General features: G+C 31.5%; 1 protein-coding gene across 2 annotated transcripts in view; it reads right to left on the minus strand.

The window, feature by feature from the left end:
* Positions 1 to 17,273, minus strand: part of LOC123718398 (epidermal growth factor receptor) — a 62,197-nt gene that overhangs the window by 9,385 nt on the left and 35,539 nt on the right. The window contains exon 1 of one of the 2 annotated variants that reach the window (XM_045674816.1): positions 3,430 to 3,610. The exons of the other annotated variant lie outside the window; for it this stretch is intronic. Coding sequence (XP_045530772.1) covers positions 3,430 to 3,565 — 136 coding nt within the window. The 5' untranslated portion in view covers positions 3,566 to 3,610. Of the gene's footprint in view, positions 1 to 3,429; positions 3,611 to 17,273 lie in introns of those variants that run through there. 2 annotated transcript variants of the gene reach the window in all.

Raw genomic sequence — 17,273 nt, forward strand, 5'->3', positions numbered from 1 at the left:
TAAGAGAGTTAAATTTTGCTAAATAAAAATTGAAAAATGTGAATAAAGTAAGTTCACCATTTAGGTTTCGTCATAATCTGCTTAGTAAACATATAAACTTGGCAAGTTGCCTCCCACGTCTACAACCCATTTCAAATGTCACTGGATCGTACGAACGCGTTTGTTTTATGAATATCGGTTTTGGTCAATTGACGTGTGGGTAGAAATCCGGTGTCCGGTCGACCCCGATGCATGAACCCATGCCGAGATGACATAGGTGATAGTAGTACACCGCACTGTTGCGCGTCGCGCTTGCTGCCTAACATTGCCATTTTACGAGAGCAATCATATGACATACAATTAGTACGCCAATTAACAAAATAAATATATTGCAATATTAAATTGAGCTCAAATTACCGATCAAGACTACATCCCTCAGTTAACGAGGCAATGTCAAACAATTTTACAATATCCTCTCCGAGACGGCAATTGTGCATTTTCTTCACCAATCGCTCAACTTGAGTACATACAAAAGCTTAGCATGTAAAGCTCAACGACTGGTTTGACTGAGGCAAATGTTTTTATCCAGTTACGTGCATTCTGAAGCACTGGAACCAGTTTTGATCCACTAACATTTCATTCGGGGAGTTGAACCTTTCACTACAATTTCTCATTGTGTATAATATCTCGTCTTACGGTTTTGTTTAAACAAAAAAATTGAAGATTTTCAAATTAAGATTTATAATTCACAATAACCTATCAGTGTGTATTTTATTAGAAATATCATTGAGCTTGAGGTAAGTATTTAGCTTTCGAATGTAAGGTGTATAAGTGTAAACCATATTTATTATAATTATAACTTTTTAACGGCTTATGTTTAATGCATTGCACACATATAAAAAAGCATAAATACATAACTACTTTAAGATAAATTTTTCGAAGTTATGTTAATATTAATAAAGAAGTGACATTTTAAATTAGTATATGAATAACATATGGTATTATACACTAGGTGACTACTAAATAATGGAATTTTAACGCGTATAACCAGATATGTAAATAAGATATTACCTCGTATCATTTTCATTGATGGATTTTAAAGTGCATAACATAAAATATCAAAATGTAGAAAAAATGTATTATAAAATCTGTTTAGTGTAGAGATTTCGTGTATATAATCAAACATCTACCTAACCCATGTAATGTAATCTGAGAATTGGTTAGCATAAATATGGACCTTTTTTGAAGGATAAACGGTCAAGAAATTTAAAACAATACAGAAAAATTTTCCATTGACGTAATACGCAAAATATTATTTGATTGTCATTTTGTTATCGTTGACAAAGTAAAAACTTGCGTACATGCTAGAAGTAAATGACGTAGACGTATAACAATACAGTTTGTATGAATATAAATTAATCAATTTAGAAATGTCTGACAATAAGGAATGTACGGTAAAATTTTTAGAGAGAGTTATATCAATAGCCATTTTTGCGGGATCTACATTTATTTAAATATTTAATTGCTTTTTAATAGGCATGTAAAGCTGGTTACATAATGAGAAATATTTATTAACTTCCATTTAGACAGTGATGTTTTAAGTTTTTTAATAAGAAATTTTTTTCGACCGATCTCATTTCTTATTCTATCTCCTCGGTGTGTTCTCAAGAAACTTAATGGGTATTAACAACGAATAATATTAATTTTCATATATAATTCAAAATAGTGTTAAATATGTCTATTAAGGTGAACTCTTATTTCGTATTTCACAACTTCAAAGTTTAAATAATGCTTGTAATTGAATACATTTCAATATAACCGTTATTTTATTTATAGTCTAAGATCTTTTGTGAATTAAGGTGATGATAAACCTACTATCAAGCCGGCTTTTTCAACTTCCCCGTACGATGTACAAGCGTATAAAATCATGAGTGCAACGGGAGATGAATACTCGCCTCTATTGTTGGTTGGTTGTCGTTGTTGTTGGTATTGGTTGAAAGTCACTATATAATATAGTATCAGCTGGTATATGTTTTATTTTTAATTGCATAAACAATTACTCTTGTATGTTGGTTACAATATATTATACAGTAAATGTATACAGGCAAAGTTCTTGGCTTGGTGCTACAGAGTGTTGATACCGGTATCTAATTTAAAAAAACACACTAAGTAATGAATAACTTACTGAAAAAGAACGCAAATGTCGAAAATTTTATATTAATAAGGCAACCCACACATAACCTAGTATTATAACAAACGGAATTGATGATACCTACGCATTTGGTATAGCAAGTTTGAAATTTCTATAGAAACTTTATCTAATCAGCCCACGCTTGTGGATTTCATATTGCTTATGCCAGCTAGGCGACCTTTTTGTCGAACTTTTACTGACTGAAATAATTGAAGGAGGCTAACTATTATTTATCAGTTGGGTATTTAATTTAATGTAATATGTCTAATTGAATAAATATTAACTTAAATACGTGCTTACAAATTCCATACTAAATTTTAATATATAAAACCGATATTCTTGATCATGTACAACAAGAAACAAAATTAAGAAAGGATTATCATTGTGATTATTATTGATATAAGATTACATTGCAAAATTTGTTACTTGAGACTAAGTAATTAGGTTTTAATGAGTATCAATTTATTAACAAAAAATAATTATTATAATTAAGAAATTGCATAACTGTTAGCAATGATAGCTAAAAAACTTATCCATTAAATAAGCTTACAGTGTAGACGATTGTGTGTCTTATCTTTATTTTACAGTTATACACTTAATTTTCCTCTGTAATATTAGGAAAGCTACTGAATTTTATTTCGAAGAGAAATAATTATGTTATTGATGGAAACGTACCCAAAATTTGAAATTAATTAGACGATCTTTGGCTCGATTCATAGCCAAAACAATGATGATTGCGAAAAACATAATATATGCGCTTTCATTTAGTACAATATGGCAATATTTTATAGTTTAATTACTATTTGTACATAGTTGGTCGGTTAGAAAACAAAACATTCTTAGACCTAAAAGAATATTCTGAACTGGATTACAACTAACATATAATTATCTGATTTAGAGTACGCTTTCCCTTAGTTCGTTATAGTACCACAACTACTTCTATATACGGCGTTGGCGGGCCCAAGATAAGCTTTGTTTATTTCATTCATTCGTTTAAACTAATATTGATAAAATTTCATATTTTATAAATCTTAATAGCGTTGCTTTGCGTATTGAACTAGATAATCTTTTTATATACTGTAATGAAATAAAATAAATTGCTTAACACAATTCAATAAATTCTTATGTTTTATTGAATTATAGAATTACGGAACTCGTCTATATAGAAACTGAAGGAAAGATCTAAAGTTTCCTATGATAAGTGACGCGATTAACTTAAGTAGAAAAGCTATACGTATGGGTGCGTAGGCGACACTTACTCTTGCCCTTAACGAATTCCGAATGTTTATGTCGTGCAGGAACAACGTGGTGAAGGCGATGGGCGCGGGCGGCGCTGGCGTAAGCAGCGAGGGCGCCGAATAACAAACACCACAACAAGGTACGCACACCAATCATGCTGCGACATCACTCGCGATACACTTACACAACCGAACGCGGCAAACTTCCATCGTGTACTGGCCCGCCCGGGCCCCGTTTTCCAAAGTCCACGGTGCGCGGACGCACCTGAGGCGGTTAAAAGTTTAGAGAAGTCAACATAATTTTTCAATACAGCCACGATTGTTTAAATTATTTTTAATTGAATTTTGTTTACTTATTTTATAAAGTGTCTTATAACACTGAATAGAATCTCGAAACATTATTTTATACCTTTGTATTAATTAATTTTTTCCACGTTCTTACTACATGTTTATATTTTTTTACCATTATTATCTTTTGTAATAAATTTGTTATGTACGTATTATGTGTGATTTATAAAGGTTAATGTAAAGATTTATTGTTTCAAGTGATATTAAAATTGTTGCTGTCAATTATAGAATATTTTGTAAGTAACATAATATCCGCTAATTTGGATATTATTATTGTATGTGTGATACATCACCAACATGAACTAGTACTGTTTTTATATAATATGCTCCGTCTATTTCTGATAAAGTCTGTGGCTACGGTTGTGAGTTCAACCTTTTTACAATCACAGATAAACGTGAGGAAGGACGCAGGTATGCGCTAGAGTCGCTACTCTCACATAAAAAGGCTCAGAATTAAAGTTCTATCCATACGTATCAAATAAATATGAACTATAAAATTCGAATATTTAAAAGCTAAAAATATTAATTAATTGATGTTAACAATTAGAAAATAAAATAATTACTATCCAATATTTAGTCAATGTCAATGCATGAATTATATAGGAAGTCAATGTTATGTTATATAAAAGAGATAATATAGAATATGAAATCAAGATATGTCTTACAAGAGCGCGCGCGTTGAACTCTTTCCAAAAGTAAAATGATCTTCTCTGTAGTCCCTGTGTCTTAGATTATTTAACTGATATCGAAGAGTATTTACTGTTTCATTTAATTGATTTATTTAATACGAAATTCAGAATCACTGTTATAAAATTACCGCTTTTATATGCTGTTTTCATTTTTAGCATTTTATATGTTTGATATCATAAGGTGTTTTTTGATTAAAGTAAAATGGACAAATAAGGTAACTGCGCAGTCTAGGGATGTAAAGAGAAATAAGAAACAAGGTAAGGCAGGTGTAGAGTTGTAGAACATTGTAATTACTGTGTATTTGTTTAATAAAAAGAAAAATAGAAAAGCATTTAAAGTTACAATTTATTATTAAACATGCAAAACACTTAACACCGCGATAAGATACATTAAAAAAATGACACAGACAAGAGCTTATTATTTCGTATTTGTGGAGACGAATCCCTACCTCTGTTGAAATGAACAAAGAGACCACTTGACTCTTTTGTGTTGGCACAATGACGGTTTGATTTCTTCTATTGTCGAGCAGGTACCGGCCACTGCTTGCGTGCGGGCAGGTAGAATTGCTATGTACCAAACTTTGCGTGCCTAACAACTACATATACCTGTTTCGAACTATGAATTCAGTTTTCACTTGATTATAACTTTGACGTTGTTTTTAGCACTTTCGTTCCTAAACATAATCATCGTTACATGCCTGGACTGTGTTAAAAAGACTATCTAATAGTAATTACGTCCTGTTGTGGCCGTTAGAGCCTGGTTCGTCACGGATGACTATCACAAAACATAAATATATTATAATGAAATTAAGTTTTTGTACTTTTAAAATGTTTTTAGTAGATTTTAAGACACGTTAAATAGTTAAAATGAAAAAAAATTCAAAATAATAAATACAGATAAAAAATATGAGTGTAAGGTTATTTATTCATCAACAAGCATTTTATAATCACAGTTTAATTATAAAATATGTGACCCTAAACATTATAAATATAGATTCTTAATATTCGATTAGAATTCCAAACCCCGAATTTGTACCCCACTGTGTTGGGTTAGATGATGTGTCTTATCTTATAATCATTAAAGTTATACTCGTAAAACTTAAGATTGAAATTCGGATGAGAAATATTAAGTTTGCGAGATGCTTATAAAACTAACGTCAAGATATAAAATGTGTTGGCATCTGCTGCCCCCAACCGTTCATTGTAATCATATCCATAAGTCAGATACGGGTATTTATCGTCCTCAATCGATCATAAGCAACAGGTACTTACCAGATTTAAAAATGTATGCGTTAATAATACAAATGTTAAAACTTCCTTAAGGTCAGAGCTTTGTATTGTGTCATGTGACCTACGTTTATAACAATACAAAATGTATGTAAATATTTGTACTTTTCACATAATGCACATTGCATACTTTCTATGCATTTTAAGATGAACGTAGTTCACCCTTTGACGTTCCACGAACAATGAATATTGTAATAACATATAGAAGAAATACTGTCTCAAGATATGCATCCAGTTGCATTACATTTTGACGAGCAATTCACATGGTAATGCCAAACATTCGTGGAATGATCGCTTTTAGCTTTAAACCCTGAATCAATGCAGACAGTGGGTACGATGAATAGAAAGTGCCTCATCTAATTATTATGTAGGCTTAATAATATATTGTTTTGTTTAAATTATAGATAAATAGAGGTTTTTAAAAAATTTATAGGCTTTTCTGGCGCATTCCTATTAAATTTACACATTATACATTACATTTTTTAAATATTTCGGACTGAATGAAATACTATCGCGTGTCATATAAGGGTATATTATATGCAGTTTTTAAATTAAAATGATCTCAACAGATGCACTTTTGACATACTCATCGCACAAAGGGCTGGCTTGTATTCACACGCTCACAACAAAAGATGTTTTTTGCGAGTGAAGATTCCGAACGAAATCTAAACGCGAATCACATTGTGGGAGCAAGCCTTATTTTAATCATGTAATTTTTTTGCTCGAATCCATGAGCTGTCTTCTTCGATATCAACTTTATTCAAAGAAATCGTATGAAATTAAACTGAAAACAGTATTGATTGTTTATTAAAGCAAGGGTTTTAAATATGAAAAATCACCTCTTAGGTCTTTAGAATAAACACTGTTATAAATCTTCCTAAACAAAACCCGCATTCTCTTACACCACTCGACGACGAAATGGGCGATTAAAATCAAAAATAAACTACACCTCAGCTCGCTTTTGTCTTACTCGTGTCTACAACAGGCTTTTATCGCTTCACGAAAAAATGTTGAAGCCGCTCTACCTTGGAGCGCGCAGGTAATGCCTGCCATTTTGTTCTACCTTTTTATTGTTTTGGATTGAATCGTAATTTGTATGTTTAAAGCTATGTCCCATGTTTGTAAAGATGTTTACTAATTAAGTTGCGCATTAACTTACTTGATTTCCTTAAACGACAAAAATATTACATATAAAAACGTGTTGTTTGTAGTACACATAAATAATGTTAAAACTATATATATAAAATCGTGCAAAGGCATTCAGATCTAAAAGCCCTGTCGAGATAGAATCATAACATATGACCGAGACTCTAGAGCTAGGTTATCGCAACGAAGACACGAACTGCATTCAAATAAATGTTGGCATATCCACTATGGTTCCAAATAATATTAAAACGAAGAAATCTCTGGTAATAATCCAACCTTTTGAATGATTATACATACCATTATATTTCTCATATCAAATCTCATTATCTTAAATCTACGTGGAGGCAAATAAATTATGTCTCATGTTAATAATTCTATAGGCTCTCAAATATGTATTGATTGTTTTGTCCTTATCCGACACGTAGCACTTTGACCAATGAATGATCGTGAAAAATTCTTTAACTGAGGCCATGGTGTAGGTACCATGGCCTCAGTTAAGGAATTTTTCATATACATATGAATAAATTCGGTGGGCTAGAATATCAACACAGCAAAAATTACTTTCATTGATTTAAAAACATTTTAGATATGTAGCCAAACCAACCCACATTAGACATTGTTGGAAGCAATTTATTTTTCTTTTAACTGTGCAATGTTACTGAAGTACTGAAGTATTAGCTGGACCTATAACGACCTCGAACATATTTTAAAAACCGATAGTCGTTACAGTCGATGACGATGTTATTAAGTACCTAATACAATAGAAATCAGCCGGGACCTTTGATTTTGGTCAATAAAACCGATATGTTGTTCTAAATGGTGTCGCAAACTGTTTTGACTGTATAACTATTTATGTCACAAATAAATAAATCATATTTAAGTAGGTTAAATTGATCTAATTGATAATATTTAAAAGAATTGTAAATATCTATAAAATGACAATATAAAAATATAGTTCTTAAAATTGAACTTTTTTTAATCTGTATCAAATACTACACATTAAAAGGGGTAAAAAATTCGAGCGTTATCTGTTTTAAAATTACTTTACTGTGATGAAATGTACATACGTATCCCAAGAGCATTAATTGTTTATATTTGACTGTTGTGTAAATATAGCTTACTATCTTGGTCAAATAGAGTGGTATTTAGTCATTTTATTTGCCCATAACCAACCAACTAGTGTACGATAAGAGCTCATAAGATGATTGCTTAATAAAAATACACATTTCAATTCAATTCTATTAAACTACTTGGTTACAAAAGTGTCTTAGTTTAACCTCAACATAAACTTAATTATATTGTTTTAATTTATAAATCTATTACAAAAGAACCTATAAACGAAAGATATGAGTAGTGTCTTGAAAATCTAAATTAAATTCAAACAATACATGTTTGAACAGTAAACATGTTTGTACCTTGATGATTGACAATTATCAATTCTAAAAATATATTCAATGTCGAAAAGGGTATTCCTTAGTTAAACTAATCTTTAAGTATACAAAGAATTGTTAATATTAACTAACATTAAATAACACTCATCAAGATAATATTATCATGACAGATGAATTGGTGAATTAAAACATGTATTTATTAACAAAATTTCACATTGACGTTAATATTGCTGTTCACGATGGTCCACCTCAGGCTCAGTGATATTTCTAAGGAATTAACAAATGAAGAGTTAGATAAATTTTTTAAACTAAAAACAAATAGCCAAGACAGTGTTGTCAATTATCAAGTAATGCGTGTTGGACCTGCAGGAGAGGGGTTGCTTAGTGCAGTTTATAGAATCAATGTTAAAGGTGAAAAATATAATACTAGTTTTGTCGCCAAGGGCCTCATCCTTGATTTGAAGCTCAGGAAAACATTAAGTTGTGAAATGTATTTCCAAAGAGAGGTGGTATTCTTTTCCAAACTTTTACCAATACTGACGGATTTACAAAAGTCGCTTAACGCAAAAGAATGCCTTCAAAACTATATTCCGTTTTGTTATCACTCCTATTGCGACGGGCGTAATGATTTTTTAGTCATAGAAGATATGTCTGAAAGTGGATATACATCATTGCCTTACGCACCAACAGATTTTGAGAAAGATGGGACCTTAAAAGTGTTGGCTCATCTACACGCGGTATCAATGGCCTTACGCATAAAAAATCCAAAACTATTTTATAAACTAGCCAATGAATTACCTGAATGTTATTATATTGATAAAAGAAAGACTTGGTATGGCAAGTGGCTTCAAAGGGCCATAGATAACGACAAGGCTGTGGTATCCGAGTTTAAAAATAAAATTGGCAACGTGTATTATGAAAAGTTTATGCAATTAATCAATAATGATGTTTATGAACAATTACAAAATATTTCTAGTACTTGGGGTGACAATACAGTGCTCAATCACGGAGATTGTTGGTACGCAAACTTAATGAGTTCAAAGAAAGGCGTAGTAGCTCTCGATTTCCAGTTATATAGATTTGCGTCTCCAGCTGTTGATTTAACAAACTTTATGATGACGAGTGCTAATGTGAGCCCACATGCTGATGATTATAATAATACCTTAAATGTGTATTATTCATATCTGCGGTATTTTATGGAGGACATGAATCTGAACGTAGACAATGCATTTCCTAGACATGCTCTGGATGCCGAAATGCATAAATATGGAAAGTTTGGTTTTTTTATCGCTTTATCATCAATACCATTAATAATAAGTGAAAGGTGTGATGTTATGCAATCATTTGAGGAAAAATTTAATAACCATGAGATTATCCCGCTAGAAGAACTTTGGGTTCTGAGACCTTTTAAGACAGACGAAGAGAAAATGCGATTAATAAATGCATTGCGACTATCTGTCGATGTAGGGTTAATATAAATGCAAGCAATTACAATCTTTAGTTTTCGACTCTTTAATAAAAGTATGAACAATACCCATTTATTATTGTCTATATCTCTGTTGATCTAATTATTATATCATTTATTATAGATTTTTAGTATTACTGTAAAACAAATCTATACAAACGTATTAATACCATGTAATAAAATAAATTTAATGCAAGTCACGTTGGTTTCCTAAAAAGCAGAAGTCTAAAGTTAATATAATTCTAAGACATTCCGTACGCAAAAATTGGTAGCAAATATGTTGCGACATAGAATATAAATGTGATGATTTCTTTGTATTTGTACATATACAATGAGGTTGTATCTTTAGACGAAATTCTTATAATCGAAAAATGTGACATTAAAGGACATTACTTTTAGAAAATGTTTTAAAAAAATCCTCTTTTATTTCAGAATTCAAATTTATTTAAAATAACTTGCGCGTGCACAACATAATATAACGTATTATAATAACTCTCTTTCTGTCAAATTGTTTCTACGCTGTGATAAAAATAGATAGACGAGTGCTTTAGTTAAAACGGTGCAATTAAAATTATGTTTTTTTATGAATTAGTTGAATTTATAATTTTTCAAAATGCTTACTAAAATATACGAAAATAACTCTTACTTGTACAGTTTCACTAAAAACACTCAAAGAACGTTGACGCATGTTAATATAAAGAAACAATAAAGGGCAAATGGTAGAGGGCAAGCTAAAGCGAGGAGACCCGTGTCTTAACACAATGCCGTTTCGGGGCAGTAGCCGCTAATGTTTACATTAATTATTTATTATACAAATAACTGTTTGGGCCACAAGAAGTCATTTTTATAATTATGTGAAGCATATACAACCATGTATGAGCGCTTTGGTTTGCTACATAGTGATTTTTTAAGAGAATACATTATGAAAACCTGAGTATTTTACTCACAAAACGTTTTTACTAGCTGATTCTTTCGGTTATCAATAACAAATCTATGTCCATATGTAGATATAGTTGAAATAAAATTCGTTAGCTCCCATTTTCTTTAATACCCGACGAATATTAGAGCCGGAATCGTCACAAAAACACGTTTAAGTAATTCATAAACCACATTTGATTTGCTCTGATGATAATGCTTTTAAAAATTAATGACAACGTTTTAAAAGGTTTATCCAAAAAAATGTCGTTTTAAATGTATGCTAATTATTTATATTTAACATGAACCATTAAAAGTTAATATGCGGCGATACCACACTTAGATGTTCAATAAAAAAGGAATCACGAGAGTATTTGAAGGAACTTCGTTGTTAGAGGCCACTTCTAAAGTCAGATAAGGTCCTCGTAACATGAAAAAAGTGGAACCCATTTTGTAAACAGGTTGTAAACGATCTTGTTAGATGTTTTAACGCTTTAGCTAAAAAGAGAACATCTAGACTCTGATCATAATTACGATTTCTGCCAATTAATAACAAAATATATCGTAAAGTGTATCATAAGCTGAGATTTTGGATTTAAAAAAAATCAATGGTGCTACAACCTTTTTTAACCTCAGATTTATGTATCTGTTTCGTGATCATTTGTTAATCTAATAGGCAAGTAGGTGATCAGCCTTCTGTGCCTGATGCACGCCGTCGACTTTTTGGGTCTACGGCAAGCCGGTTTCCTCACAATGTTTTCCTTCGCCGTTCCAACGTCTGTTAAATGAGCACATAGAAAGAAAATCCATTGGTGCACAGCCGGGGATCGAACTTACGACCTCAGGGATGAAAGTCGCACGTTGAAGCCACTAGGCCAACACTGCTCTGAGATTTTGGATTAGTGTGAAGGCTGTATGGCTAAGGTCTAGTTGCTGGAATAAAATTGCTAACACTTTAACATCTTGTGTGTTGCAACAAAACACAATTAAATTTAAAATTTCAATCATTGTTTTCTTCCTCTACACTTACACATACATTGATGAAAAATATCGTGAAACAAATCGGCATCACTTAAAAAATGACTTGGATGATTTAAAAGCAAAAATAAAGCTACTGCGATAGTTTAAAATTACTTATAATATTTGAGTTTAAATTCTGCATCAGCAACAAACTTTCTTATAATCAATACATCGAAAATTTAAACAGAACAATGGAGATTTGAGGCATTTCTTTAGAGACACCCAACGTCTAAATGAATAAGATCTAATATAATATATGTTTAATATGATTTGCATCCGTATAAAATCATTTAATTAGCACATAATTACGACGACTGGTTCTCTAAATGGTTTTTAATATAGTAAACAATTAATTCAAGGTTCTAAATATATGAAAACATGCTTTTGAAATATTTGTTGTAACCTTAATAAACACATATAACACATATTGTATTAATTATAGCTTATTTCTTGAATAATCGATCTAAAATCACGACGACATATATGGGAGATGAAAATAAAATGCTTTATTTTAACAGCTGCATCATTCTTTATGTATAATGATGTTTAATCAATTTAACTTAATTAAAAGCCTTTGTAAATCGAGGATTTCCGTTAATATGTACATACATTCCGTTCGCTGTATGTAAGAACAAACAACGTCTTGCCACCATCGCGTCATGATCCTGAGCATAAGAATGCTAATTGCAAGTTATCCTTGAAGTCAATAACTAAGAATAAAAGATCTCTTTTGAGCAGAGTTTCCCTGTGACACGTATCATCCTAACCCAGCGCAAACGGATGGTTCTATCAAGTAAGGCTTGTTCTTATGGGAAAGGAAAGGAGGTGTGTTATATGCCAGATACAGAAAGTACAGATTTACAAAAGAAAAATAATCAATACTACAAACGTTCTGCGTTTGTATTTTTGTATCTGCCTCATTTGGCAGTTAAGGGACAAGAAGTATATGACGTACGTAACAATTCAGGTAATGTCCCATCGTTCATGCATTATACAATAGTGAAGTAGGTGTTGAATAGTAGGTGTTCTGTGTTGTGAAAGATAATTCACATATCCCACGTTTTGTATTACCCAATTATTTAACTCTGTGCTATATTTCCGAAATATAAATGGAATTGAAATAGTACTTATAAAGAATGTGAAAAATTTAAAATATAACAGCACTGTTAAACACGACGAAATCATCCAATTAACAGTCAAATATCTGAAGTGAAGTGGAGAGATTATTTAGGCCTTTGGGCACACGCATTAAAGTAACAAAACTTGTCTGACTGGTCGTTAAAATTCCCCGTAATTCGTCGCGGAGAAGGCGGGTTTAACACCATGTTTTACACATTTATGTCTTGTGTGTAGCGCCGAAATTTAAAATTATCTGCATGTGCATGCGCGGTTGGTTGCGTCAAGTGTGTAAACCGCTCTTAGTGTGTCTCTAAAGAGTTTATGAAATAATGGAACGCCAATCATTCAATATTTTAAGGAAACATAAAAGACATAGAGATGAACCTCTCTCTACATATAAGTTCAGGAACTTAATATTGTTTTACAAATATTTTAAATAGAAGGAACTTTGATGTATGTAACTTTTTGTATGATATTTTTGATACATAAAAGTAAAAGCTTTGACCGTTCACTTTACTTACGAAATAAAAATCTTGAAAAGGATTGCGTAGGTTGGTTAATAAAAAATTATAAACCAATACTCATATCATGCAAATCGTATTAAAATTCGTTTTGCAAGCATTCTATGCTTGCTAGGCAAGACATTACACATTGTAAATAAAGCCTACGAATTATTCTTACGGTTCCAAGTGTAGGTGTAACCTTAGAAAACGGAGAGATCGATTCGTCCCTGACATAGGAGAATGTATCAATCAAAATCGTCTGCCTTATTCTAATTTTTTGTTTTATATATATTATTGTTTTATATTATTCTCTGATTTCATAGAATACTGTGATTTGTGATGAAAACGAATTTATTTATTTTCATTTAAAAAATAGTGTATAATGTAAATTATTTTTAAGTAAATAAAGATATTTCAATTATATCAGTGGACGGAAACAGCTAACAAACAAACAACAACAAGCAACAGGTCGCAGTTTAAAAGTTCTAAAGCACATATTATGTATCGTTTTTGATGCAAATATAATATAATATCTTTGCGTCTTGGACAAAAATTTTGCCATACAAATCAAAAGTTTAATAACAGAAATTAATTGACCTTTATGTTTCCGGAGTCCTATTTCGATGAAGTTTATTTGCATGAACGGGTCGTTTTACAAGGTTGGCCCTGATAACATTTATCCTCAAGGATACTTCTGGACAAGGTAAGCATTGTGACCGTTTATGTAAATAAAAGTTGCCTATGCTAAGTAAAATATGGGACACAATTTGTTTATCTTAGATTAGATTTGAAATGGTTTCTTGGCAAAATACTATGGCTTGGAGATCGATTTTATGTTACCAAATTTAGTCACTGATGTTATTGTGTATATATTAATAATGATTTTATTAAGTCAAGCTTTGCGCTAACTAGATAAATACTTTGGTATCTTTTAGGTGTGTAAGCTATGTACTCCCAAGCTTAAAGGAAAAAGAGCACGCCTTTAGTGTAATTTATACAAATCAGTTATTGGGAGCAAACGTAGGAAGCTAACTATGGACCATTGTGGGGTGTTAGGTTTCATACAGATACCCTTAAAACAAACCAAAAAACTTCTAAGTTTAAGAAAATAATAATTTAAAGTTAAAAAAGTTTCGTCACAAAAACGAGATAAAAATATGAAAATAAATGATGATAATCGAACGATGCATATTCAAAATTGTGACTACAACATCTCCGCCTATGCTTTAGCTTCGACACAGTTACATAAAGTTTTCTCTGTCCTCCGCATCGCCCAAATGGTATTAATGAATAAATACACCTACAAATGCAAAGTCATATAGTCGAAAACAAAAATACCTTGTCTCTTATATGCTATCTATTAAAAACTACTACTAAACTTTGCCGTATAAAATTGCCCAATAACATGTACGTAGGTGGAAATATGTTCACTCGAAGGGGCAATTCTTGCTATTAACCCATTGGATGATAATATTCTTTAAACATTCAGTCAAGACTATACAGCCTATTTTTGAGTAACAATGCTTAATGTACCGTTTTGAATATGGCTTTAGTACGTCAGTGACGCGATGTTGCAATCGGCGCGTGCCTTGGCTTGCCATTGGAAAACTGGAACCTGATTGAATTTGAAACTTAAGCGTTGGGGTCTATTGGGTTTATTTTGAGATGATTTGAATTTTATTAAGGTTATTGTGAAAGTTTTTAACTGCTGTTGCAGTGTGGGAAGAGAGCTGACGTCATCGTTTAAAATTAATATCTACTTCCATGAAGAGTCTTATGAAACAAGCTTACTAGATTATAAAGATAAAGATAGGTGTGTGTTTGTAAACTATGACATCACATAGTATTTTTACTTACTTATCTACAACAACTACTGTTCGTGTCGAGGAAGATTGGTAGTGGAAATGCAACATTTACTATTTTATTATTTTTTAGTAGGATTTTTTGTGTTTAGGCAGCTATTTCATATATAGGTAAAGTCTAGTATATAGCTTTTATGGTTTTAGAAGTTGTGCATGATTAAATACCTACACCAACGTACAAAACGAAGTTGAAGGCAATCCACTTAGCTATTTGTCCTGCTCTCTAGTTATGTGTCTTATATATCCGTCTCTGTCCAGCCAAAACGCAGCCTCCGAGCTGGAGTCGTATTCTGAGAAGTCTGAGCGCCGAGATATTATACATGATAGAATTATAATATAAAGATATTTGTTATGATCATTTATTTAATCAGACGTTGCATTTTAACAAACATTATTTATCAGTTGAATTTAGGTATACCAATTAAAGTTTACACACATACACATATTAGAACGTAGAAATTACAAGCAAGTAAGGAACATAGCACAAATGTTCGATGTTGATTAGTGCATTGCATAGACAACACACATTGCTGTACATGTCGGTTTATCTATCCTGGTAAGATCTTAATATGTATGGTTGTGATGAAAGGGTCAATCATAACATAACTATAAAGATTTTAAGCCTTATATACAATGAACTATTCTATCGAAATCTTATTTTTTCTTAACATACAGTAATCCTCTCTAAAGTGTCTGACCTAAAATCTAATTGTCGCGAACACTTCTAGTAAGCTGGACGATAACTAAAGATTACACAAAGTCGTTGACACTGATAACAAGGTTTGTAAATAGATAATGTGGCCACGTAATTAATAACGTAGTTTTAAGATGTGTAAAATGTGATTACTGAAGTCTCGATCTATGAAATACTAATTTTAAAAATTACACTTTTAATTTTACCAATGCGAATGCATCCATGAGAACATCTCATGTGGAATCAAATTGCAATGTGCATATATCATTACTACATTTATTTTTATTTATTAATTTTGTAATATTAGCTGTAATAAAAATTATATACAAATAACAATATAATTATTATTAAGCCAAAGATGGAATACTTAATATTTATATACAAAAAGTTTTAAACATTTAAAAAAGGAAAAAATCAATAAAAATTACTACATACAACTAAGTAATACGTAATTTGGGTGTGTTGTGTGATGGTGTGAAATTGATGCAGGTGATTTAGCGCTAGGAATATTCTTAATTCTCTTTTTAAGTATATTCCGCGATAGCTTGTTTCTGTTTTGTTTAACTAGAGAGCTTAAACGTGAGGACTATATGTACTCTATAATAACAAAAAATACTAAAATTTCTGTGATATACTTGTTAGAATATTATTATTTTTTTATTTTGATAATATGCTGGAAAACCGGAAATTTTAAAATTAGTCGCATCATCAACGTCAACGCAAGTGTGAAACCAGTTTGTTATCTAAGTAATAAAGTTATGGAGTAAAATTTCCCAGAATCCGCCCAGAGATTTATATCAAGACATAATGGTTATGTTTAGTGAAAGGCATATTTTTTTTAAACATACACCTCCCTCATCCCTCCTATCAACTACGCGATCAGGTAGATGTGTCACCGAGAAGCTTGGTACCAGAGAAGTGTCAAATCTTCGTGAAAATATGCTTAAACTTAGGTCATGTGGGCTGGGGGTCTCCCGCCTGCCATTGGGCTCCGACTCCTAATTGTACTATTCATTACTGACACATTTGACAATTCTATGGCAGAATTTTTTCATCTGCGATGTTGAGCACACATGTCGGGGCAACGAAGTGAAGACGTGGAGGCCAAAATCGAAGCGCACAAAATACAATTTTTTTTTATGTTGATGTGGCGATCTAGAGTATTTATTCTTTGAAATTTATGAATTCGTCATAAAAGCACTTTCGCTTAGACTATTATCATGACTTCATTTGCCTAGTATTTAACATGAGTAAGTAAATAACTGACAACAAGTTGAGATATTAAAAAGCAAGACCTTTTTCGAAATAACCATCGTTTTTCGGATTAGAATTCATTCAATTATATCGCGTGTTATAAACAAATCAATCAAATTAATCTTCAATTGCTATGAGTTGTCTATAAAGAATCATTATAAATAAATCAAGC

Source organism: Pieris brassicae, chromosome Z (genome assembly GCF_905147105.1).
Source record: "Pieris brassicae chromosome Z, ilPieBrab1.1, whole genome shotgun sequence".
Lineage (NCBI taxonomy): Eukaryota > Metazoa > Arthropoda > Insecta > Lepidoptera > Pieridae > Pieris > Pieris brassicae.